Source organism: Pipistrellus hanaki (genome assembly GCF_964339955.1).
Source record: "Pipistrellus hanaki genome assembly, chromosome: 13".
In the NCBI taxonomy this organism is placed as follows: domain Eukaryota; kingdom Metazoa; phylum Chordata; class Mammalia; order Chiroptera; family Vespertilionidae; genus Pipistrellus; species Pipistrellus hanaki.
Window position 1 is genome coordinate 51,216,304 of NC_140515.1, and position 25,676 is coordinate 51,241,979.

Genomic DNA, 25,676 nt, shown 5'->3' on the forward strand with positions numbered 1-25,676 from the left:
TTTCTTTCACAAACAGGCTACAGATCTGTAAGTCCAGAGCTCCTTGAGTTTCTTACTGGCACAAGCACACAACTGGCACTTAATAAAGGACAGGAACAACAAACTCTTACCCCTTCCTCTTTAGGAGAGCCTCGGTCCAACCATGACCAATGAATGTATTATGAGAAAAAAAAGTTAGTCCTCAGAGATTAAAAATGGTTCCAGAGTTAACGCGAGTGCATCTGATTTCATTAGCAAAAGTCAACAGAAAAGGAATGCACTTAAGGTATGGCAAAGATACACTCATTGTGGAAGGTTCTGGAAGCTGATTTGCATGCAGAGCTTTAAAAGGAAGGGAGTACAGTGAAACTGAGGACTCAAAGCATCTGAGTTCATGTCTAGGCTCTGCCACTTATATTATCACTATAGGCAATTGACTTATTTCCATGATACTCAGCCTTATCTGCAGGATGAGGGTAATAAAAATACAACCTCAGAGGGCTGGTGGGAGATAAAGTGAGGCAATGCATTCAAAGGGTATTTCACAAACTGTAAAGCATCCATAGTTATAGGTATTATCAAGTCAAACATGACATTTTTTTTTCAAAGATCATAAAAAGAGTAAGGATTCCATGTAAAGGGATCAATTCTGGGGCAGATTTTAAAGTGTAAAAGCTAACAGTGCTCCTGAACTGGCTATGGAAACAGCCCTTCCAAGCATGCGCCATGTGCAGTGGAAGTCTGCAACAGGGACCAGGGCACAGCCAGCTAAGTCCCCAAAGGAGACCCACAGCACAGTCAGCAGCCAACCTGAGTCCCCACCGAAGACAGTGGTGAAGAGAAATCAGTGGCTAGGAAACCAAGGATAGTGGTCTTGAGTTAGTGGCTTTACCCATAATGCACTGAGGAAGACCATCAAGTCAAAGCAATGAGCTGCACAGAGGTCACTGGGGGTCAATCTGGGGACACTCTTGCTGCCATTGTCTGCATGGGTGGCAAGCAGTGGTGGCGAAGCCATGCCAGAAGGGAGCCCCCAGGCAGGCGGCTGTTCTTGTCCCCGCATTACCTGATCCAATGGGCAGGAACCAAGCCTCATTTGTCTTCCAGAAGTTGTCTCTCTCTATGGACTGACCTTGCCCAGTTCTGTCCTCATTGGTGGACACTGCTACCCTTGCTTTCACTTGTAAGGCTCTCCTTAGAGCTCACTCCAACTTGAGCATCCTTGGGAGTCAAGGATAACAGTAGCTAGTGAAAACTGGAAGCTGGCATTTGAGTACCAGGCATTTAGAAGAAGGTCAATACAAGAAAATAAGAGAGGGCAGGGCAAGGGGAGAACCAGCCCGCATACTGTGAAACAACTCATAGCCGTTGTCAAAACCCACATCAAACACTCCAAGCCCCACACTAAATGGATGATACTCCAAAACAGAAGCAGGCACCTTTGGCAAACTCTCGACTCAGCTCCAAATTCTCTTTCCCTGAGTGGCAGGGTAACTCACACATATACAAGTGTCGTGTGAAAAGAAGTCAGTATGACATACCTCGGAATCAGTAAAGAAGTTGTAAAGGAGGACATCATCAAATTCTAAGCCTTTTGCTTCATAAACTGTTAGCACAAGCGCTAACCCCAGTTCTTCTGGAATTTTCTCCTTTGCCATTTCATTGGCTACAAGGATCACCTAGAAAAAGAAAAGGAACATAGAAGGAAAAAAAACATCAAATGCTACGAAGAAAACTCAGCTTAACCTCAGTCCTTTTCTACAGGAGGCAGGTAATGTGATTAAGAAGTAGCCAGCATGGACTTGGTCGGCCAGGCTAGTGGAAATATTAGTAACAATTAGTCACTCCCCCATTTCTGAAATTTACCCATTCTGGGAGAAGGGCTATTGAATTCTACCTTGTAGAATAATTTGGCCTCTCAAACCTCTGTTTCATTTTCAAACTGCCTTTTATTTCAAAACAACCCCAAGAAGCTCACCTGGTGGGCCCCAAATTCTATGGGCTGGGTTTTCCTCTTGTTCCCTCGGAGCAAAATTGCTAAGTCGCTTACACTACAAGACTCCAGGACTGTTGGTTTGGGACCATCAAAGAGGCCAGAATCCCTTGGAAGGCGATCAAAAGATTCTGGGAAATAGAACTGAAGTAAATCCACTATTCCTGAGGCCAGATTGAGGATTCCTGGAATAAAACAGAAAATACATGTCCAGTATTGAACAACATGACAAAATGGCTGGTTTTGGGGGTTTTGTGTAAGAGCTTTTTCCTGAGAAGCAGTACCAGTCCTGATAATACATATAATTGCAAGCCATTCTCCAGTTCTCATTAGATGATCACTTTGGCCCTGAGCCATTATTACTCCAGGCACAATGGATGAAGGCAAAGATTTTGCTGGATCTCATTTCTGACCTACATTCATTAGAGAAAATTACCTCTTAAAGAAAAATCAAGGCAGAAATGCAATCTGAACAATGAGAGTTGTTAGAATGTGAATATCTGGGGCTAGCATAGATGGTAAGGAAACAAGACTTATCCCGTCCCCTCTCATTGGTGCTTAGAGCACTAGAGACAACGTTGCCATGGTAACAGCAGCACTGGAGGTCAGCTGAGGCTGCAACCAAGGCCTCCATCGCCCTTTTCCACCAGGTTTATAGCCAGCTGAGAGAGGGCTATACCAAGAAACACTGTCAGAGCTGGAGAAAATGTTTTCTAAAGAGCTTTCTCCCTGGGTCCCGTTTTTTGTCTAAGCTTACAGTAACAGTGACAGTGATGCTGACTGAATGCTACCACAACAGACACATTCACAGAAATCACCCCATTTTATCCTCATGACTGCCCAGTGAGACAGGCCAGATAATCCCACTGTGACAAACAGGGACTCCGAGGTCCGAGATGTCAGTCAACACCTGTGAGGACATGAAGCTGACTGCATGCAGATCACCCTGGGTCTCTCCACTAGTCTTAGTCGCATATGCCCTTTGCCTAACACACACAGAACACTAAGTTCTTGGTAGATGACCACGAAATGGGCTTATATATCCATTGCTGCTAACAAGTAGTAAAGGGAAGTTTTACTAATACTTATTAAAAGTATACAATATAGCTCTAATTGGTTTAGCTCAGTGGATAGAGCATTGGCCTGTGGACTGAAGGGTCCTAGGTTCAATTCTGGTCAAGGGCATGTACCTTGGTTGCAGGCACATCCCCAGTGGGGAGTGTGCAGGAGGCAGCTGATCAATGGTTTCTCTCTCATCGATGTTTCTAACTCTCTATCCCTCTCCCTTCCTCTCTATTAAAAAAAAAAATCAATAAAATATATCTTAAAAGAATAAATAAATAAAAGTATGCAATATAAAGAAATCATGAGAAGACCAGCTGGCATAGCTCAGTGGTTGAGCATCAACCTATTAACCAGGAGGTCATGGTTCGATTCCCAGATAGCGGGCTCCAGGAGGCAGCCTATCAATAATTCTCTCTTATCATTGATGTTTCTATCTCCATCTCCTTCTCCCTCTCTGAAATCAATAAAAATACAAAAAAAAAAAAAGCGAGGCCACAGCTCCCAAAGCAGCCCAAGGCCAGTTCCCAAGCGCCTCTCTCGTAGGTGAGACCAAGCTCTGGACATACCCGAATGAGACCTGTAGTTCTGGTACAACTGGTGGATCTTCTTGGGCTTCCGGACAGCACACTGCTTGTCTCCGGAGCTTCTGCTGGCGTAGTGGAACAGAGAGCGCAGATCGCTGAAGCGGAAGGCCACGCCCTTCATGATGCTCTGGGCCGTGTCCCCGGTGAGGAACATGGCATTGGGGTCATTGATGCATTTCATCAGCAGCGCGAGCTCAGCCTGCGTAAAGTCCTGAATCTCGTCGCCATAGAGCTCATGGATGGACCATGGAAGCACCCTGAGCTTCGACAGCCTCCGGGACAGGTTGAACAGAACATCCTCTTCATCAAAATAGCCCTTCTGGGACCTGATCTGCTGATACAGGCAGAAGAGGTTGTAGATCTCGCTCCGGTCTTCCTTGAAATTGGGGGACCGCTTCCTCCCCAATTTCTTATACTCTTCTTCCGTGAGTCTCCCCTCGGGGCTGTTGAGGGCCTCAAAAGACCCCTTCAAAAAAGATTTTATTTCTTTCCAAATCAGTGCAGGGTTGTAGGAGGTTTTCCCTTTGTGCATTTTGGGCCATATTTCATTGGTGAACACCTCAAATGTCACGTACACCCGGGGGTCAATGTCACACGAACGTGTTTCCGCAACCTTGTCCTCCTCGATGTTGTCCCCATCCCCGTCAGCCTCCTCCTCCTCCTCCTGCCAGTTAGGGATGGTCAACTCCTCCTGCGTGGACCACCCCACGATGGTTCTCTTCAAGCTGCCATCTTCATTTCTGAGGAAAAATGGATTGGGCAGAGAAGCATCCAGCAGGAGGAGCAGCTGCTTGGAAGTGACGAACAGAGGGAAGTTCTCGTCCCTCAGGTCCTGGAGCTTGTGGACATTGGGTTCCAAGGGTCTGTAGTGGCTAGTGGCCTTGGCGGACTTGGAAAGCTCAATGAAATTCCTCTGCACCTCCTGGCACAGCACATGGTTCTTGGTCACAAAGATCTGGTGTAAATGCTCCAGCTGCTGGGGGCCTTCGGGGGCACATACTTCTGCCACCTGGCTGAGCCCCCCAGGGTCCCCACCGGCTGTCCCTGCACAGGCTTCGCTCTCCTGCTCCTCATCTACACTGTCCATTGTCTCCACTTCGATGGAACCTTCCTCTTCCTCGTCCTCTTCCCTCTCCTCATCCTCCTCCCTACCAGGACCCTCTTTTTTGGGTTCCACTTCCGACTTCTTCTTCAGCCAGACCTGCTTGGCCAGCAGCGGGCTCCCCGCCTGCTCGGCTTTCTCCCAGTAGATGTGGAATTTCTTCCAGAGCCGGTACAGGCAGCACGTGGTCTTCCCGGTGCCGCTCCGCCCAATCAGGATGATGGGCTCCAGCGGCCGGGGGTTGAGGTGGATCACGGCGTATTCCAGCTCGCCCACCCGGAAGGGGTACTCCACCGTCGCCGTCATGTCGTTGAGGATGTTGAAGGCCATGTTGGTGCTGAAGCTGTGGAACTTCATGACGTTGTACTCTGTCTGCACCGCGCTGGCCGGGGGGAAGTAGTGGGGCTCCACGGGCACCTTGCCCTTCTCCACCTCCGTGTCCTCCACGTAGCAGCGGGGTATCCGCTTTCGGATTCTCATGTTGGCCGACACCTGGCCTTTGTTAATGCCCCTCAGCTTCTTCCGCAGGATGCAGGATAAGCCGCGATTGTAGGCGCTGCAGATGGCCCGGATGGCATCCGTTAGCTTGCCGTGATCTAGGACGATGTCCCAGATCCGGATGATTTCTGTGTAGACCTGCCCTGACTTCTCTATGGGGTGTGAGCTCTTCTCCGGGGTGGTTATCTTCTCGGGATTCTCGCTGCATCGAGGGGAGAAGTCGATGGCGAGCTCCCACAGCATCCGGGCCCCTTTGTCCAGCTTGGCCTCGAAGAGCTGGATGTTTCCTTTTAGGTGCTTCAGCCGCTTCTGCAGGCCCGGCGTCCACTCGCCGTTCCCCAGCTGATGGATGGTTAGGATGATTTTCTTCTTCATGACCTTGGTCACCACCTTACTGGACAGCTTCTTCAGCATCTCGGAGGTACACTCGATCTCCCAGGTCATGTTCTCGAAGTCCTGGAGGCAGGCCTCCACCTCCTGACAGCTGTCCTGATCGCCGTTGTCCTCCCCGCCTCTGTGACCAGCGGGCATGAGCTGTGAAGCCCCGAGGCCTGCCTGAGCGTGTTCACCCCCTGCCTCAGGGACAGCAGGGCTGTTCCCACCATAGTCAGAGCCCCCCACTCCCAGGGTTCGCTGGCGCTCCTCCCTCTTCGTTTCTGTGCCAGCTCCTGTCTCCAGGGGCTTGGAGTCCTGAGGACAGTCCTCCGGGAGGGACATGTCCAGTTCAACCTTCTCGATCAGATCCATGATGTGCTGCACAAGGCGGTCCCTCTGAGAACAGGGCCTGGCATGCTCCTGCCTCGCCATCTGGGCATCCGAGAGAGCCTCCCAGCTGTCAGGAACCATGGCTCCTTCGGGCAGGGTTATGCCAGAATCACACAGCGAATCGGATGAAAGCTGGGACTTGAGCTGAGCCTGACCAGCAGACTTTGAGAGCTTCCCCAGCTGGGCAGCGAGCTCCTGCCGGCTCCTCCGCCGGCTCTCCGCCACAGCTTTGTTCCAGGCCAAGAGCAGAGGGGCGTTCTTCTTAATCCGGTGGCGGGCGTCTTTGCCCTCTTTGTTCTTCAGGTTGAAGTTGATGTCAAACTTGGCCAGCAGGTCTAGCAGCTTCTTCATGCGCTTCAGCATGCCCCTCTGGAAGAGCAGGTGCATCAGCGTGTTCCCGCTGCTGTCCTGGGTGTTGGGGTTGAGGTAGTCAAATTTGGCGGGGTTGGACCAGAAGAGATCCAACAGGTGGTTGAGGAAGTTAAAACCGACGTCAGCTGAAAGATACAAACAACATTCTGTGAGTGCTGAGCCCCTCTTCCCCAGGAACAGGGACCCCTAGATTTAAGAAAGATGCTGGCCAGGGGTGTCTTAGAACACCTAACTTCCCAAGTATTTGACAACCCGATGGTTCCCAACTGGGGAAATTTCCCAACAGAAGAAGAAAAAAAAACAAAAAAACAGAACATCAGTTCTAATATCCAGCCTCCTCCCCAAGGCAAAGAAGATCGGTTTGAAAACGGAGGCCTACCATTGACATCCAAAAAGATGTGGAGAGCTGCATGCAGAGGAGTGTCGCCCTCCGCGAGAGAAATGCTGTGGGGGTCCGCACCCTTGGTAAGGAGCAGAAAAGCCAACTCGAAGTCCTGGTGGTGTAGGCACATGGCTAGCGGCCTCACCTGGCTGTCCTGGAGGCCCTCGGGCAAGGCTGGAGGAGGCAGAGAAGGGACTCGTGAGCGAGCTGCATAAACGTGACAAGACACAGCCTGGGCACCTGGAGGCAGGACCACCTCTGCCATTATTCCCAGGGAAGAGCTGATGCTCACCTGACTGGTGAGGCCCGCTACCACCCCCTACAGGCAAAGGCTTCCCAGACCCTCAGAATGAAAGCCCGTTCCTTTCAGTGCCCTGTCTGTGGGCCTTTTCTCCACCAGCTCTCTGGCTCCCCCTGCCATCCCAGAACAGGATATGGACCCCAGCATGGGCCCTGCTGGGGGAGGAGAGACAGGGTCTGCCAACAACTAAACCGGTGCTGGCCTGACACCTTACCTGCCACACAGTAATGATCAGGACGTGGGCTCCACTACCAGCATCCTTTGTTTCTATGAAGCTTCTTCCAGAGGATGCTCATCTACTGTCATCTGCCATCTTCCCTGCCACCTCTCAGCCCCACCTCCCTTTCTTTAGCTCAGTCCTCCCCTCCCCTCGGCACTGCCCAGGCCTCTAACAGCCACACCCTCACTCTCTGCCCTTGCGCCCAAGCACAGGATTCCACGGAGGTGCTCCCTAAGTGCTCGGGACTCAGGAATAAAACTGGAATCCCACTGCAGCCAGTTTCTGGGCTAAGGGAGTAACACTCCATGTAGGGAAGAGGTTTGAAGAAATAAACTATAGGAGGCATCCATCCACCTCCTAAAACCTGTGGGTACAGCCGATGCCTGGGGGCTGTGAATGGCACTTTGAGAGCGAGGACCAATGTGTCACCACTCCCCTTAAACGGCAAAGCAAGCGGCAAACCCACAGCCAGGGTGCTCTTCCGAGTGAGCTCACTTCACATTCGAAACATCCCTAAGGAAGAGGGACTATTAACACTCCCCTTTTATAAGTGAGCAGACAAAGGCACCAAGAGCATGCCAACGCCACACAGCTAGCAATGGCATGAGGAGGGGTGGGAGGTGCTGACAGAGCAGGTTGGTATTTCCAAATTCATTTTAAAATAAAACCCAATTCAGCAAGAGGCTACACACTCCAGACGTCACCCAGCCAGGTGAGATTGTGCTGTTTAAGCAGCAGGTGCTTCCACCAACCAGTTATCTCACTGTTTCTTTAAAAAACAAGCACCTTGAATCCCAATGTGGATTACAAAAGAAGGCTGCAGAGCTGACGAGGACCTATGCAGCATATGCCGTGCAGGGGCCAGCCGGAGGTCAGGAGGAAGTGACCGCTGTGGGCCAAAGGACTCCCTCCACATACCTGAGGTTTCTCATAACTGTAATTCACAGAAATGCAGACTTCCCACAGGGCACCACCCACTGACAGGCCTCGCTGTTTCCAAATGAGGAGATGTGAAGAGAAAGAGCAGGATTTAAAGGAGCCTTCAAAAGCAAGTGGAAAACACCAGGCCAGCAATGGCCTGAGCTCCCACCTCAGCATGCTCACCTCCACTGTCCACCAAGCGGCCCAGCAGCTGCACCCGGCGCTGGTCCCAGGTGCTGAGCGGGGGGATGAGGGCACAGAGGTCGAGGCCCGAGAAGTCGCAGTTCTTGAGAAGGCAGTCTCCCAGCGGGGGCTCCCCGCTCACTTTCCGGGTCAGCAGCAGAAGCACTTCGGGCCATTTCTGTTTCTCCAGTAAAAACTTGACGAAGGTGTTGGCGCAGTCGCGATTAATGTCACAGACCAGGTCAGGAGGAATCTCTTTCAAAAATAAGAACACACACAAAAAAAAAAAAAAAAAAAAAAAATAAGCACACACCACACTCCAAAAAAAAGGTTCCTACGGTTTCTGGCCCCAACCACAACTTAGCACGTGTATGCTAATTAACACGTGATACTGATCAGTAGTTTGAAGCACTGGAGAAACTATGAGCAAATAATGAGTTATGAAGTATAGCCACCTCCCACCTCTACTCATGCCTTTGCTGTGTGGCCTTGGCATGCTCTTTGTGCCTTTGTTGCAAAGCTCCTTGGGACAAAATACCACATGCAGGCGCACACATACAGTGCAATTGAAGGAGTGCCCTAATTAAGTTAATAACAATATACCTACCTATATAGTTTAAGTTTAAAAAGTTTGGCTCTCAGAAGAAATTTCAATCATTGTACTGTTGATATTTAGCTCTGTTCACAAATGAGTTTGCCGACCACTGGTCTAAGCAAAGAGTAATTCTAGGAGCATGCATGAAAACTGATAATGGAGGTAGCCTCAGGGATGGGACTTAGGGACTGAAGTTCACAGATGGATGATAGACTTTTCACTGACAGATAACTGATGTTCTGTGTGGGCTGTTTTACATGTAGGTCATTACCTTTTTTGGTTGTTGTTATTGTTAACCCTCACCCAACGATATTATTTCATTGATTTTTAGAGAGAGTGGGAGGGGAAGACAGAAAGATCGATGTGAGAGAGACACATCAATTGGATGCCTCCCAGACACACTCTGAGCAGGGTCTGTAACCTAGGTACATGCCCTTGACCAGAATCAAACCCAGGACTCTTCAGTCCACAGACCGACGCTCTATCCACTGAGCCAAACTGGCTAGGCAGATCATGACATTTTTAAATCCATTTCTATAAGATATTCAAAAAGTTTGAATGAGCATAAATCACCTTTCACACAACTGAATTTGTGAGAAAAATTACCTTGCAGGGAAGAAAGGAGGCGCAAGAACTTCTGGACTACATCTTGCTTCAGGAAGTTTTTGTGCAGTAACCGGTTTCCGGAGTTCAGGTACTTCACCAGCTGCGCAGAGGCCTCCCGGAAAATGTTGCTCTCGCTACTGGGTCCTTCGCCATGGCTCAGTCCTGCAAAACAGCACCAGGTGATGCTTCCGAAGAGAGCTCACAGCTGCAGATGGAAAAGTTGCAATTCTGCATCCCTCCCAGTACCCACATGCTTTGCCATTGCCTTGGCAGCTCCTCCCACCAAAAGGTGGAGCCTATTCCCCTACCCACCCCTGATTCTGGCCTGGCTTCATGACCAGTTATGACCAGCAGAATGCAGTGGGTGTGGTCTTTGTGCAGGATCTGAGCCTAGACCTCAAGAGGCTTTATTTAGTTCCATTCGCTCTCTTGGGACCCTAGCCGGTTTGGCTCAGTGGTTATAAGGTAGGCCCGAGGACTGAAGGGTTGTGGGTTCAATTTCCAGTCAAGGGCATGTGCCACAGTTGCAAGTTTGATCCCTGGCCCTGGTGGGGATGCCTTCTGGAAGCAACCAGTGGATGTGTCTCCTGTTTTTCTCTCTCTAAAGATGAATACCTTTCTCTCTAAAGGGAAAAATACCTTTGGATTAAAAAAAAAAAAAAAAAAAGTGACTATGTAAGTATTATACTAAATGACAACAGAAAGATTGGGTGAAAATATGCTAAACTGTGATTATAATAAACTTTTGTTTTTATATAAAACCATATTTTTACAAACTGCCTTCAATGATCATATTTAGTGAATATATATTAGCATATTTGAAATTAAAACTAGCCCTAGCTGATTTTGCTCAGTGGATAGAGCACCAGCCTGAGGACTGAAGGGTCTCATTGGATTCTGGGCAAGGGCACATGTCTGGTTGCAGGCTCGATCCCCAGTAGGGGAGGTGCAAAAGGCAGTCGATCAGTGATTCTCTCTCATCATTGATGTTTCTATCTAGCTCTCCCTCTCTCTTCCTCTCTGAAATCAATAAAAATATATTTTAAAAAATTAAAACTAAAAAAGGTCTGAAATTGCAACAGTGCTCAGTAGTGTTAGAAAACAGAAATAAATCATTTCAAAAAGAGTTTTCCCTTTTGCCTGAAATCTTTCTTTCAAGCTAAAAAAGACAAACTGGTAAGATTTATCATACAAACTGGTGCGTTTTAGTACACACATTTTAATCAGTTTAAATGTGTGCAACTATCTCATTTCATAAAAATATAAAAACATATAACTATAAATGCATGAAATAAGACTAATTAGCCCAGTCACAAATATATGAATTTGCAGATGGAGGTTGGTTTATAGAGAATTAGTATTTTCTTGTTTTCCTTTCCTATTTTGTAATTTTCCTTTAAAAAAGAAGAATATATTGCTTTTATAATAAGAAAGAACATATCATGGACACATTTAAGTAAGAACTGCATCCCTGCATTTACTGAATACAGGGCCCATCTTGGTGCTGAGGAATGCAAAGATGGGAAACCTCTGAGTCACAGGCTCTGGCTGAGGGAAACCAACATAAGAGAAGGTTCCAGTATCCTCCAAGTACTATGCTAGAGATGCCTCCACCAGCAAGGGGAGAAAGCAGCTGGCTCCCCCTAGGGCAGTGGTCAGCAAACTGCGGCTAGCGAGCCACATGCAGCTCTTTGGCCCCTTAGTGTGGCTCTTCCACAAAATACCACCTGCAGGTGTGCACATACAGTGCAAGTGAAACTTTGTGGCCCATGCACAGAAGTCTGTTTTGGCTCTCAAATTTCAATCGTTGTACTGTTGATATTTGGCTCTGTTGACTAATGAGTTTGCCAACCACTGCCCTATGGGACCAGAGAGAAAAGCTTCAAAGGCTGGATCTGTTCTCACTTGAAAGGCCCAGCATTAGTGAGAGAAGATCAATCCATCTTGTTATAGGTCCTAAGGAAAGCTGAGCTTCCAGAGAAGGTGGACATGCTGCCATCTGGTGGTGAAAGGCAGGTAAGACAGTTACATAATCTTGACTCCTCAGGCGTGAACCCTGGGGCTCCTCAAAGTGGACTCTGGCTTCCCCTGGCTGCTGGTGAGAATCCTGGGTCCTGCCCTGAACCTGCTGAATGAAAATCTGCATTTTAACAGGCTCCCAGCGATTTGTGTGCCCATTCACGTCGGGAAGCTCTGGTTTAGAGAACAGCAGAAATCTTCAGTGAGATGTCTCACCCAGATGCAAAAGCCACCCTATCCACAGACACCATCGCTAGCTAGCTCTTCCTGATAATTGTCATCCTGCTCTTTTCTGAGCTGTATCATTTCCTTTTGCTTTCTTTTCACTCAGTGTTCTCCTATGGTAGCTCAATATTCCTCTAGCGCAGCAAGGAAACCTTCCTGGTTGATGGTCTAGAAAACGTTAAGGTAATCAAACCTCCAATACGTTTACCAATGACCACTGGGGACTTTAGGCTTGACTGCCTTCACTACCATCACAAACTACCCAGTCAGCCCAAAGGCTGGCCTAGGATGGCACAGCCCTCCTAATGGGCTTTTCAGCCAAGCAAGTGCAGTTGAGTCCTAGTAAGTACAAAAGGACCAGCTGCAATTCTGAGTCTCTCCTCTTGGTTCAAAACTGGACCAGAATTATTGTAGTTGGTGAAGGAGAAGAGAGAGGAAGGGAGAGTGAGACCCTGTCTCAGAAGATGAGATGTTTTTACAATCAGTAGATATTCAAAAACTCTGTTGTACAAGGAAACTGAAAATATTTTTTAAATAAATAAAATTGAATGATATGCTAAAGTCTGTAACACTAAATAAAACAACATAAATACATATACAGTATTATAAGAATTAACATTAGAATTAATAAACAATAAATTGGCAAACAGAGCAGCCATTTTCTACCATTAACTGGTGGTCATTTTTTGTTGTTATTTTAAAACTTGGAAATTCATTGGCAAAGACAGTTTCGATTTCTTAATTTAATATACCATTAAACAGAGGCATGTCAGTGATGATGAAACACATTCCAATTTTGAAGATGTTAAAATGTGGGGGGAAAGGGTAACTTGGAATCAATGAAATACAATGCCTATATTCAGACATATTATCAACCAATAGGAATAAAATGAAGACTCTTCCCAAGTTCCAAAGTCTACTACCCATGTCTCCTCCCTCCACGAAAAGCATACAAGTTGGTGCTCTAGCTGAACAAGAGAGAAATCTAAACAGACAACATGGTCCAGAAGAATCATATATGAGTAACAAAACTAAATGCAGCATAATGTACATACATGGGGACTAGAGCCTAAGTCTAAAAAGCATATACTGTGTGTACATGCACACACACACATATGCAATAATGTGTATGTATGTTTCATCAAACCGGGATGCCTAGAGTGTCACATCTCTTAAAAACTCTTTTACATTTTTCAATTGCAATTGACATTCAATAGTCTATTAGTTTCAGGTGTACAGCATAGTGGATAGACATTTAACTTACAAAGTGATCCCCCAATATATCTAGTACCTACCCAACATACATAGTCATTACAATATTTAAAGAGCAAAGTTTTCAGGACACTTGGTAATTCTTTCCCATGGGTCCAGGTACACTACTTGTTGTAGAAAGCATAACATTTACCCAATCATCCTGCCATGCCTATGCCATTGACTGGTTTTCAAGTTTTAGAATCGATCTATAGGTGCAGCACAGAAAACTTAGAACTGAGGAACAGAATGTAAATGACACAAATAACATTATTAGACATTACTCAACAATTGGGGCTGACTTGTTGCACTTCATCTTATACAGCAGTCAGTCATGGATGCTGTCCCAAACTGATAAAGAAATGGGAATAGAAGTTAACATGTAAGTGCATTGTATAATTTAGTGCAACATGAATGTTATTTTACATTGTTGGCTCTGGCTGTTTCTGAAGGGTAGGAATGATTTTTGTTATCTCCTATTCCTTCTGGGTTTGTTTTTTTCTTTTTTACTGTGTGCATGCATTAGAAAATAAATCCCCCATAGCATCTAAAGGACAGCTTGGCGAAATTCCCAGAATGCTGCAGATGCTCTCTAACTAAGAGTTGTTTCGTTCTATCTTCCATAAAAAAGCAAACAAGTTTTCCAAAGATTGGGAGTCTCATTTCCATCTTCATATACCAAGAAAAGATGAATCAGTTTATGTATAATATCACAGAACCAGTTTTTAACCGCTTCCCTGCCCCCTCCCCCCCCCCCCCAAAAAAAAGAAGTTGATTCACTGGAAGCTGTACCTGATAGGTCCTTAGAACACGCAGCCAGTTTTTCCAAGTGACTATTGATTTTCTCGATGGCTTTAAAGTTCTTATTCCTCTTCAGGACATCCACGGGGGTCCGGGAGTGTCGGTCTACCAGGGTGGGGTCTGCCCCGAAACGCAGGAGCATCTGCACATCCTCTGTTTGTCCTAGGGCAGGCCAAAAGGAAAAGGGGGCATTGTCCTGGTTCCTTCCGTAAGGAGATGTCCCCATGAGAGCTCTCCTCCCAGTTTCCTGCCTGAGCCGCCTGGGGCAAGGGGACCAAGGCCCCTCTGCTTGCAGAACCTGAACTGCTGGCCTCGGGCAATCCACCAAAGTCCCCAAGCAACCCAGACTTTGTGGAGTGGGAAGGACAATAGCTTTTAAGAGGTTTAGAAGTGCGCTCCTCTATACCTTTCTCCCCTCTCCTTGGCAACAAGCAAGGAGATGGGGAATCTGGTTACTAGGCAACTGTTACAGCTGTAAGGATAACAGCAAGCTGTGACTTCAGATTTCTTTATTCCCTAGAGAGGAAACAAAATATTCTTCCAGAAAAAAGCCTGTCAGGGGAAGGAGAAAAAAGTGGCAATTGCTCTCCAATCCGGGTCTTTTTGTTGTCACTGTTTCCATCCTCCCAGCCCCTACCCTCTGGCTGCCAGCTCCGTCTGCTGCTTTGACAAATCTATTTGCCAGGCATCAAGGTGTCTCTGTGATCACAGATGCAGCAGTCTTCGCAATGGAACAGGTGTACCTCTGGGGTACAAAGACTTACGTGGGCATGGAGAGTTAAATGAATCAATATTCGACCCCCAACTTGCGTACCCATGCTTTCCTAAAATGCACTGCCTCAACCACGCACCTGTACTCAAGGTATTGTTTTACTCATGGTGTACTCCTTCCCCATCTCCCCAATAACAACTGCCCTTCTTCCACTTCACAAAAATAAGATAAACTTTAAAAGGCCTGCCCTAGCCTGCTTGGCTCAGAGGATAGAGCATCAGCACACAGACTGAAGAGTCCTGGATTCAATTCCTGTGAAGGGCATCTACCTTGGTGGCAGGCTCAATCCCCAGCTTGGTCGAGAGCAATCAATCCATGTCTCTCTCTCTCACACACATGGATGCTTCTCTCTGTGTGTCTCTCCCCCTCCCTTCTAAAAATCAATGGAAAAATATTCTCGGGTGAGAATTAACAAAAAAATTAAAGTCATACTTTTCTCTTCCCATCAAATACAGTGGTAAGCAGAATCCCTTAGATTCCTAGCATCTGGCATACACGCACCTTCTCTCAATTCTTCAATCAAATACTAATCCAAGGACTGCTGTGATGAGACTCTGAGAATGTAATTAAGGTCCCAGAGCTGTTGACCTTAAGATAATCGGGAGATTTTCCAGATAGGCCTGACCTAACCATTTGAACCTTAAAGGTCAAAGGTGTAGAGGTCAGAGATTCCAAGTACAAGAGAGATCTGATGCTCAAGAAATTCTCCCCTTCCCCCTTGCTAAACCCCTGGTCTGAGATTCTCAGAGCTGCAATCCTGAACCTGGCCACTAGGTGACATCACACCTATCTCCATTTTTGTTCTTTTATTGAAAAGGGGTACATATTGCAGAGTGAAAAATATCATGAACATAGAGGTGCACATGTTCTTTCTGATTGGTGTTTCAGGCTTTTTAGGATATATTCCTAGAAGTGGCAGTTCCATTTTGAATTTTTTGAGGAAACTCCACACTGATCATAGCAGCACGATTTACAATAGCTAAAATCTGGAAATAGCCCAAGTGCCCATCAATAGACGAGTGGATAAAAAAAACTGTGGTACATATACACCAGTGGTCAGCAAACTGTGGCTCTGTTGACTAATGAGTTTGCCGACCACTGATCTATACCATGGAATACTATGCAGCAGCAAAAAAGGATCTCTTACCCTTTGAGACAGCAAGGAGGGACCTGGAGAGTATTATGCTAAGTGAAATAAGCCAGTCAAAGAAAGACAAGTATCACATGATATCACTCATTAGATTCCACATAGGTGGAATCTAATGAACAAAATAAGCTGATGAACAAAATAGATCCAGAGACATAGAATCATGGAACAGACTGTCAAATCTCAGAGGAGAGGCGGGGTGGGTGGGTGAGTGGGTGGGAAGAGATCAACCAAAAAAGTTGTATGCATATATGCATACCCCATGGACATACGTAGTTACAGTGTGGTAAAGGCCTGGGGCGGGGGTGGGAGGAGGGCTAGAAGGAGTCAACGGGGATAAAAAGGGGACATATGTAATACTTTTAACAATAAAGATATTTAAAAATGTAAAAAAAAATATATCATGAAATGACTTGTTTACTCAGATACCAATTATGCTTGAAACATCCATATGTATATTAAAGCAATTCTCTCTGCTGTTGACTTCTCACCAAAAAGAAAAAAAATAACTCAGACACATCACTCTGGACCTATAGAACTGTGAGCTAATGAATGGGTGTTGTTTTAACCACTTCCTTTATGGTGGCTTGTTACATAGCATAGAAAACCAACATAGTTACCCTTGCGTATTGTCCCAAATGAGGTGATGAAGATCTCCAGTAGAGGGCATGCAGGAGGCAGCCAATCGATGGTTCTCTCTCTCCCTATCGTCCCTATCAATTTTAAAAACCTATTTTTTAAAAAGGTAAACAATTTCATCAATGTCCTGACTTAAATAAGTAAATAAATAAATCTCACAATAAAAATCCATAGCGCCCCCCCCCCCATCCCCTCACATGGATTCCTGGGGCCCCGGTCAGTGGGGGATAATAGTAGAGAAACAAACCTCACAGCTGCTCCTGGGACCCACTGAGAGAGAACACTGCAATTTCCTAGGAGGGTCGCCAGACCAACAGCAGGACTTACACTTGGGCTGTGTCCAGTCCACAGGCACATTCAATTCCAAGCCGACATGTTATAATCTTGAGTTTTCATATTTTTTTTTTTTTAATCCAGCCTTCCAACGTCTCATGCTATCAGAAGACGGCAGCAAGGCCTGGTTCCCATGATCTGCACCGCTGCAGCCAGCCCAGACACCGGCTCCCACTGCTCCGTCACCTCCCTTCCGCTGGGGCTGAGAGTCCATCACCATCTATCATCACAGCGGCCCCTTCCCCAGAGCTGTGTGGGCGTGCTCAAGGCCTTCCTGTTTCACGGGCTAACAAGGTACCTCTGTGTCCGAGAGCCAGCTTTTCCTCCCCCGTGTCAGCCCCACTTTCAGGAAGCCTGTCTCCCCCTGGAGGGCGGGGAAGGATGCAATTCCTGTGTTAGCTCCTAAGTGCCAGGAAGGCAGGATTATGTCTGTTGTCTGGTTCACAATTGACCTCCAGTGGAGCACAGATTTGGCATAAAATAAAGCCCTTGGTAACCACGTGATGGGGGCGGGACCAATGCAGATGGAAACCCATGTCCTTGAGTCATTCGACCCCACAGAAGCCATTCAAAGCCAAAAGCCCAATTCTTGTTTCTCTCACCCCACCTCCTCTCTGCACACAGCTTAACCTCCCAATCATGTTTAATTCAAGGCAAAGTTTACCCCTGAGCCCGTCACAGGATGCACAGGGAAAACATAATGGCCTGGTAAGTGAGTTTGCCAATGCCTGAGGTCCTCCAGCCTATAGCACTCCCCACACCCGGTTTGGCCACTTACGCTTGATGAGGTATCCCGGGGAGTGGGCGGCGACCACGTGCAGGACGGTGCAGCCATCCTGGTCCTTCTGGTTGACGCGGCCTTTCCACTCGGGCTGGTGCTCCATCAGCCACCTGAACAGATGGTTTTCCTCTGAAGGGCATTAAGAGGAGTTACTGATGTTCTCTTCTCCTGACAGAACGCCAGCAAAGCAAGTCAATGTGTACCACACTGAGGTAACCGAGCGGGGAATCCAACACATGCTGCCCCTGCCACACACAGGCGTGGGAGACACAGGAGCTTGTGAACTGAAGGTTTTAGCAAGTTACTCACGATGCACTGAAGTCAGCTTCCCTAGAAGCAACACCTAAGTCATAGATTCTTGGCCATGTGACTTACTGAGAGAGGGAGCTCAAGACCAAGGAAGAGGAGCAGGAAGGACAGGGAGAGGAAGCAAGCAGAGATGTGGTCCCAGCTGCTTCAGAAATAGAGGTTGACCTCTGTACCCCCACGTCAGTCAGCTGAGACCTGCTGCTGGGAGGAAGATGAGGCTGAGGGAGAACCTCCCTGGGATGTGGTGCCTGTGGGCAGAGAGCAGTTCTCTGTCCAAGCCTCCAGCAAGTGGGGGTAAGCATGGTCTAAAGAGGATCTGGGCCTGGCCAGCATGGCTCAGTGATTAAACATCAGCCTATGAATCAGGAAGTCATGGTTCAATTTCCAGTCAGGGCACATGCCTGGGATGTGGGCTTGATTCCCAGTTTGGGGCATGCCAGGGGCAGCTAATCAATGATTCTCTCTCATCATTGATGTTTCTATCTCTCTCCCTCTCCCTTTCTCTCTGAAATCAATAAAAATATTTTTTAACAAAATGAAAATAAAGAGGATCTGTTCATAACCAGAGGCACACTTCTCTGGGTTCCAGATTCCTAGTTTGAAGCTGGGAACATGGACCACATTGGTCTTAATTAAACGTTTACTTGGTGCTTTATCTAATAATCCCTGTGTCAGAATAAAATCTCACATATTCCTCAATACATAAAGTGAGTGATGGCAGGGCAAATCTGGCTAAAGCAAAGATGGGGCCCAGGTCTTCAAGCCTCTGGCCACCACCACTCTCTCATTCGGGAGATGATATGGCCTAGAAGAGGAAGACTGCCTAGACAAGCTCTCTTGGCCCTTCTGGCTCTAAAATTATACGGTAAATGTCCTTCAGAGACACCACTGCTTGGAAAAGAAGAACAAGCTCCCGCCGAAAGTGTAAAGAGAGAGAGATTTAACAACAACATTTTAAAGATGTTTATGGAAATAGAAGTCCTTTAAATTTTAGAGTCCTTTAAAGTTTAATAAAAGAACCATCTGTGTTGGCAACAGCCAGTGCTTCCCATCCTACCCCCACCACAGTCGGCTCTCCAGGCTACAGAAAATGAACCTGAACCTGGGGAAAGACCACATCTGCCTTTGCAGGTGGGAGGAGACTCCACAGCTCTCCTGGGAGCTCTGCCCGGCGAGGTTGTGGGTCCCGGGCTCCACCCCTACTGTCAGGACCGATCGATCGAGGAACACAGATCCTTTCAACCTGGCCTCCTGCAGCCACGAGGGCCCGGGAGAAATAAAAAGGATGCTGTTGCCCTGCTGCCTTCGTGCATTTGAATAATCAATCGTTGAATGTTTAAAACATCTGAACAGTCTCCATTCAAGTGGCTTAAATTCTGCTTTCACTCGAGCTGAGAGGAGAGCCAGAGCTCAGAGCCCAGAGAACACTCACTTGCTTGGATACAGAGCCGCATGAGGGCATGAAGAGGGTACGGTCCTATTGTCTCGATGCTCGCACCAATGGAGATAAGCCACTGGACTAACTTGGGCACCTGTTCCATTTTCTCATAAAGTCCAATGAAGACATATTTCTGGGGGGAAAACACACAAGAACAAACCATGGAAGTCACTGTATCAACATGAAATTTTAATCTCCTTTGCCCTTAAAGCTCAGAATCAGTAAAACCTGGACTTGTTGTGGCCCAAGCATAATATTATCATAAATAGCCGAAGCCGATTTGGCTCAGTGGATAGAGCATCAGCCCTAAGACTGAGGGGTCCCAGGTTCGATTCCGGTCCGGCATGTGCCTTGGTTGTGGGTGCATCCCCAGTGGGGGATGTGCAGGAGGCAGCTGATCGATGTTTCTCTCTCATCGATGTTTCTAGCTTTCTATCCTTCTCCCTTCCTCTCCATAAAAAATCAATAAAATGTATAAAAAAAAAAAAGATTATCATAAATAACAAATTTGCAGTTGGGCAGCTGAAAAAAAAAGATCCCAAATCCAAGGCGGAAGTAAAACCATCCCCTTCGAAAAGCCACCTTACCTCAAAGAGACTTTTCAGTGATAACTCTGGGACATGGATATTTCTTGGTAGTCGATCTTTTTTCGCCGACAGAAGGAGAAATGACTGGTGAAGGCAGAACAATAAAAGATTAGAATAAGGATGTTCTCCACGTAGGTGAGAAGAGCCCAAGTATCCTGAAGCTTTAAAACAAACCAACAACAACACAAAATACCCTCTGAACCTGTCTCCTTTTGTAGGCCAGCTGCCAACCTTTCAGCCTGAGCCACGATAATCAAAGACTCTGGTCCAGGGCATGTGCCCTGGTTGCAGGCTCCTCCCCCACCCAAGCTCTGGTCAGGGCACGTGCAGGAGGCAACCAATTAATGTGTTTCTCTCATATCGATGTTTCTCTCTGTCTTTCCCTTTCTCTTCCACTCTCCCTAAAAATCAATGGAAAAATATCCTCAGGTGAGGATTCACAAAAAATAAAATTTTAAACATTTTAAAATAGAAGCTAGCTAATTAATATTTCTCAGTGACTTTCCATCTGTAGGGATGTTCTAGTTAAGAAGTTATTTTGGCATCAAGATAAACAAACGCTGAGTTGCAATGCCCCGGAGCCAGCAGAAAGAAACCAGTTAATGTGCAAGGTGCTTTCTCCACAAGAGAGCCACCATCTCCTTCTACTTACATGCCATAATCCTTTCTTTGCCAACTTCTCTATTACTGATTGCCACACTTCTGTGGCGAAGCCAATGGTGAAAATGTGATCAAAGTAGGGCAAGAAACTTTGCAAAACAATGGGGTCACCTGAAAAAAAAAAAAAAAAAGTGCCATCGTTTAGAAATTTTAACTTGGGAAAAGTCTAGAACATTTGGGCAAAGGTCCTCTAATTAAGACCACACATAGACAAACGAAAAATTAAAGATGTATGGAGTTGCAATCATTTTCAATTCGGGTGACAATCAATCCCCTAAGAGTCAGACAGCATAACGTGAGCCACCTTTCACTTAGCCCTTCTATTCACCAAATGCAGCAATATGTGTTCATATTTAACCCTTCAAACATACCAAGAGGGTAGTGGCTATCATCTCCATTTACAAAGAAGGAAATGGAAGCTTAAGGAAGTTATCCAATTCACTTCCTTGAAGAAAATGTGGCAAATAGTACTCTCACCCAACAGATGAGGCACTATCACAAATGAGGTCAGGCTTCGTGGCATGTCATGCTGCTAGTTCATGACCAAAAAAAAAAAAAGACTGGAATCCACATCTAACAACTCTTTTAGTCAACACATTCTTCTAACCTGGTGGCCCAACAACCTTGCAAACCACAGTTCTCAAACTCACGATAAGAACATCCAAGGGGCTGGACAGACAGAATAACATAGCGCCTCTTCCAGAGTTATTCATTTCCAAAAATAAGTAAATATAAAAATAACCATGTATTATATGAAAGGCTACCAATTTTCCACAAGTATATTTTCCAAAACTTAAAAATTGGGCATGGACATACTCTCCTTGGTAGAAAAGTTGGGGCTGCATCATCCCAAGAAGTCCCGCTAACTGCTCCCTCTAAGGATGGGGGCAGAGGGAAACCACCCCGATTTCTCCAGGGACAGTCACCAAGAGCGGCTGTGCAGCCAGCGGGCTCTGACAGGACTTTCAAAGGACATGCAGAGACAATGGGGAAGTGTAGGCAAGGGACAAGCCATGTATGTGGTTCGGAAAGGGGAAGCAGGCCACAGGCCCTGGCAGCAAGTGACCAGCTGGAAACCGGTAGATCTCCTACTGCTCTGTCTAGGGGACACCGCTGTGCCCACTTCTAACCCCATCACTTGCTGCCTGACACGCTCTTATCTCTCCCTCTCTGTGCCAAAGCCTGTAGGACTCCACCCTCAGGACAGACCACAGACTCACTCTCCCACAATCGCAGTGGAACAGCTGGATGCCTAGCATTGAATCTGTGGCCAGCAGTGATTTCCCCACTTCTGAAAGCCAAAAATCACACTTCACCAAGTCTAGCATGGGCCACTATTCACATTCTAACGTCTCTGGAATATGTGTTACAATCGATGCTGTGTCTCAATGGCAGAACATAAACTAGTGGCTCACCTTAAATCAATGAGAACTTACATGGGATCAAGCATAATATTTGAAAACAATGGCCTGGTTACTGGAGGGACTTCAGAAGGAGCCCTTTGTCACTGGCAAGGAGTGTACTACTGAGCTTTGTGGGTTTCTGTCCTGGCCACTGACAAAGCCGCCCCAGGGGCCAGGTGGTTGGAGTAAGATTCTAGTGGTGATGCTCAGGCCTCCCAGGCGGCATTCCCAGATGAGCAAGTGGGTCCCGCTGAAGTAAGCATCGCAGCCGCGACGCTGAACGCCGCTCTCAGCTTTCACAGGACCCCGTCAGCCCTCTCGGGTTATTTTCACAGCAAACCAGAATATTTTCTGAACACATTGGAGAAATATGCAAAAATCATAAGGAAGCACAAAAATCACATAAAGCAAGTAGTAGTATAAATAGGAAAAACTATGAATAGCAATAGGAATTAGTCATTTTGACAAAGGCATGAGCCACCAAAGCTTTCAAAATACTTTCTAATGTGAAAGCCAGTTTTATTCAAACTACATAAATCAGCCACGAAAAAAACACCCTGTAATCATCTCCCCAGGAGCCCGAGTCCTACAGGAGGAATTCAAATAAAATAACTAGGACTGGAAGGAAGAAAGGAAGGGAAGAGGGGAGGGAGGAAGGATATGAGGGAGGGAGACAGGGAAGGAGGAAAGGATACAGGGAGGGAGGGGAGAGATGTAGGGAAGAAGAAAGGGAGGGAGGGAGGAAAGGGATGCAAGGAGGAAGGATGGGAGGAAGGGAGGAAGGAAAGGAGGGAGGGGGAAAAGAGGGAGGGAAGAGGGAGGGAACACTTCCCTGAGTCAGACTTACTGCCCATAGTGGTGAAGACTCCCACAAGGAAATCAGCAAACTGGCTCTGATCACTGCTGCCCTGCAGAAGCTGAAGACCCTCAAAGAACATGCGAGCAGCTTCATAATTCTGGAGCAACTTTAGCAAGGAATACCCAGCGCGGTAGTATCCCTGGAATGAATAAAGGAAAACCTTACCATCTCTCAAGTGCTGCTGAGAGGATGAGCAAGATTGGGGGTCAGGGGGAGGGGGGACCCTAGAATCTCACTTCCATGTTAACACAGATCTCTAACAGTCACATGACTGCCACATGATGTTCTGTGCGACATTTTTCCTGTCATTTCCTAACTGCTAAGAAAATAATCACTTTCAAATCTATGACGTAGCACACAGAGAGAAGGAAGCTGGCCTGCTTCCAATTACATGTGTCATTTATTTATCCATGACTCAAATCACAGCTGTGCAAGAAGAGAGGAATGAAAAAAATCCCGCGACTACAGTGTTCCAGGAAAGAATGAGCTTGTCATGTAACACAGAAATTGTTTCCTGCTCCCTTCAATCAAAGTAAACACAATCTGCCCTGGGGATGTATAGAGGAAAATTGTAATCACAAGCATTGAGGATTACGAAGCTCCACATTATAGGCAAAAATAATAATTTTTTTTTTTTATTTCTGTAGAGAGAGGAAAATTGCAAGGATTCATGATGCAAACAGCCTCCCGGACATGCCCTGGCCGGGTGGCTTGCTTGTCATCCCGTACACCAAAAGGTGGAGGGTTTGATTCCTGGTCAGGGCACATACATAGGTTTCGCGTTTGATCCCAGGTCGGGGTGCATGTGGGAAGCAGCCGATCAACCAACTGATAGATCAATATTTCTCTCTCACCCATATCTCACTCTCTCTCCCCACTTTGACCATCCAACTGCATTGGCATTTACGGTACAATTCCACTTAACACCAAATCTCTGATTATTTTTTTGATTTGTCTTAACTTTCATTTGAAAGTCTAAACCTCAGAGAACAATCAGAAGAAAAAGTGTTTTATTTTCCAACCAGGCAAGCTGGTAGAGAATTTCCCATTTCTCTGACTTCCTCAGGTTTAAGTCTCATCTTTTTATTTTGGACACAAGAGATTAGGGGGGATCAGAATATGTCACCCCAAAACATGGGACTTGTGGACTGCTTTAATCCCCTCTCCCGGGGAGTCTTTAGGGCCCTGAAGGAGACAGAGAGTTGGCACTGAGATGAGCCTGCACAAACAAACCTTGTTGATAACCCTTATCTGCCATTAATTCTTCCATATGTTTATGTCTCCACAGTTCACAGACCTTAAGGTCTTTAAAACCCTGTCCTTTGTCTAGTTATGTCTCCACAATGTGTCACTCTTCGTTAAAAAAGATATGTAAACTCTCCGGCCCACACACGTCTTTGGAGTCTTCACTTCCTTTCTCAGGAGGCCCCCATGTCACATAGAAAGTAACATCAAATAAGATCTGGCCGGGCCGGCATGACTCAGCGGTTGAGCGTCAACCTATGAACCAGGAAGTCATGGTTCGATTCCTTGTCAGGGCACATGTCTGGGTTTCAGGCTTGATCTCTAGTAGGGGGTGTGCAGGAGGCAGCCAATCAGTGATTCTCTCTTATCGCTGATGTTTCTCTCTCTCCCTTCTTCTCTGAAATCAATAAAAATAATATAAATCAAGCGAAAACTGGTTTGGCTCAATGGATAGAACATCAAACTGCAGACGGAAAGGTCCCAGGTTCGATTCCAGTCAAGGGCATGTACCTTGGTTGCAGGCACATCCCCAGTGGGGGGTGTGCAAGAGGCAGCTGATTGATGTTTCTCTCTCATCCTACAGGGGGAGCGCCACTCAACCAGAAGCCAGGCTCATGACTGGCGAGCACAGCCAATCACTAAGGATATCGAACTGTCAACTTAGGTCCACTCCCTTTGGGGGGTGCCCCTAAGCTGTCAGTTGGACATCCCCCAAGGGCTCCCAGACTGAGGGCTCCCAGAATGCAAGAGGGCACAGGCCAGGCTGAGGGACCTACCCATGCAAGTGCAACGATTTTTGTGCACCGGACCTCTAGTATATATATAAAAGAATTGCAGCTAAAGTAAAGCCTTGCTATCATGAAACCTGAAAACAGCAAAGAACATGAATAGACTACGAATTTGGTGTCACTACTTCGGAATAAAATGAGCTCAAAGGATCTCCACCGCACTTCATCCACCAAGAGCCCAGCTCTGCTCTCCCCTACAAGGGCATTTCAACACTTCGCCATCACTGGTTCTGCCCTTCTCTGGGTACCACTCACATGCCCCATGATAACCTGTGTTAAGTGCAAAGGGAGTTGAATGAGAAGCACTCCCATTTTAGAAGGGAGGGGAGGGGGCAGGCTAAAAGGAAGGAGGCAGCAGCTGCCCCCAGCGGTCCCTTGCACCATACCTTCACGTAAGTTGGATCCCACTGGAGACACTCCTTGGCAGCCACAAATGCCTCGTTCCATTTCCCAAGGTTGTAAAAGGCATTGGACTTGTTGCACAGAAGCACAGCCAAGTCCCTGGGGGGAACCCTGTGAGAAAGAACAAGCTGGAGATCCGTAAAACTATCTTCCTGCAAATACAGAAAACAATCCTTAAAGACCATCACTCTGATCCTGACTGCTGTCATGCCCATGGGGTTTCAGCAGGAAATGTGCCAGGTATGACCTTTGTAGGCCCCTAGAAATCCTGGGGCACTTACAAGGTACAATCTGTCCTTCCTCGCTCCCAAATCCTCTGCTCCCAGCTGTCAATGCAAATGTTCTCAACACCTTGGTGCCACTTCCTACTGATCCCCACAGATTTCTTCATTTTTTAGAGACTGTTCCTAAGGATGGAAGGGATGGGAGTTTCCCACTGAGTGTGAGCAGA

The 25,676-nt window shown here is 46.8% G+C and overlaps 1 protein-coding gene across 2 annotated transcripts in view; it reads right to left on the minus strand.

The window, feature by feature from the left end:
- The window catches only part of TRANK1 (tetratricopeptide repeat and ankyrin repeat containing 1), a 75,470-nt gene that overhangs the window by 24,659 nt on the left and 25,135 nt on the right, over positions 1-25,676 (minus strand). The window contains exons 4-16 of one of the 2 annotated variants that reach the window (XM_084902235.1): positions 25,210-25,336; positions 22,779-22,929; positions 20,521-20,639; positions 19,869-19,952; positions 19,276-19,414; positions 17,532-17,663; positions 13,854-14,024; positions 9,567-9,728; positions 8,366-8,620; positions 6,738-6,914; positions 3,604-6,483; positions 1,958-2,157; positions 1,521-1,658 (exon numbers count right to left, since the gene is read on the minus strand). In XM_084902235.1, the coding sequence (XP_084758361.1) occupies positions 1,521-1,658; positions 1,958-2,157; positions 3,604-6,483; positions 6,738-6,914; positions 8,366-8,620; positions 9,567-9,728; positions 13,854-14,024; positions 17,532-17,663; positions 19,276-19,414; positions 19,869-19,952; positions 20,521-20,639; positions 22,779-22,929; positions 25,210-25,336 (4,735 nt within the window). Of the gene's footprint in view, positions 1-1,520; positions 1,659-1,957; positions 2,158-3,603; positions 6,484-6,737; positions 6,915-8,365; positions 8,621-9,566; positions 9,729-11,471; positions 11,617-13,853; positions 14,025-17,531; positions 17,664-19,275; positions 19,415-19,868; positions 19,953-20,520; positions 20,640-22,778; positions 22,930-25,209; positions 25,337-25,676 lie in introns of those variants that run through there. The other variant, XM_084902236.1, reaches the window with a different exon arrangement.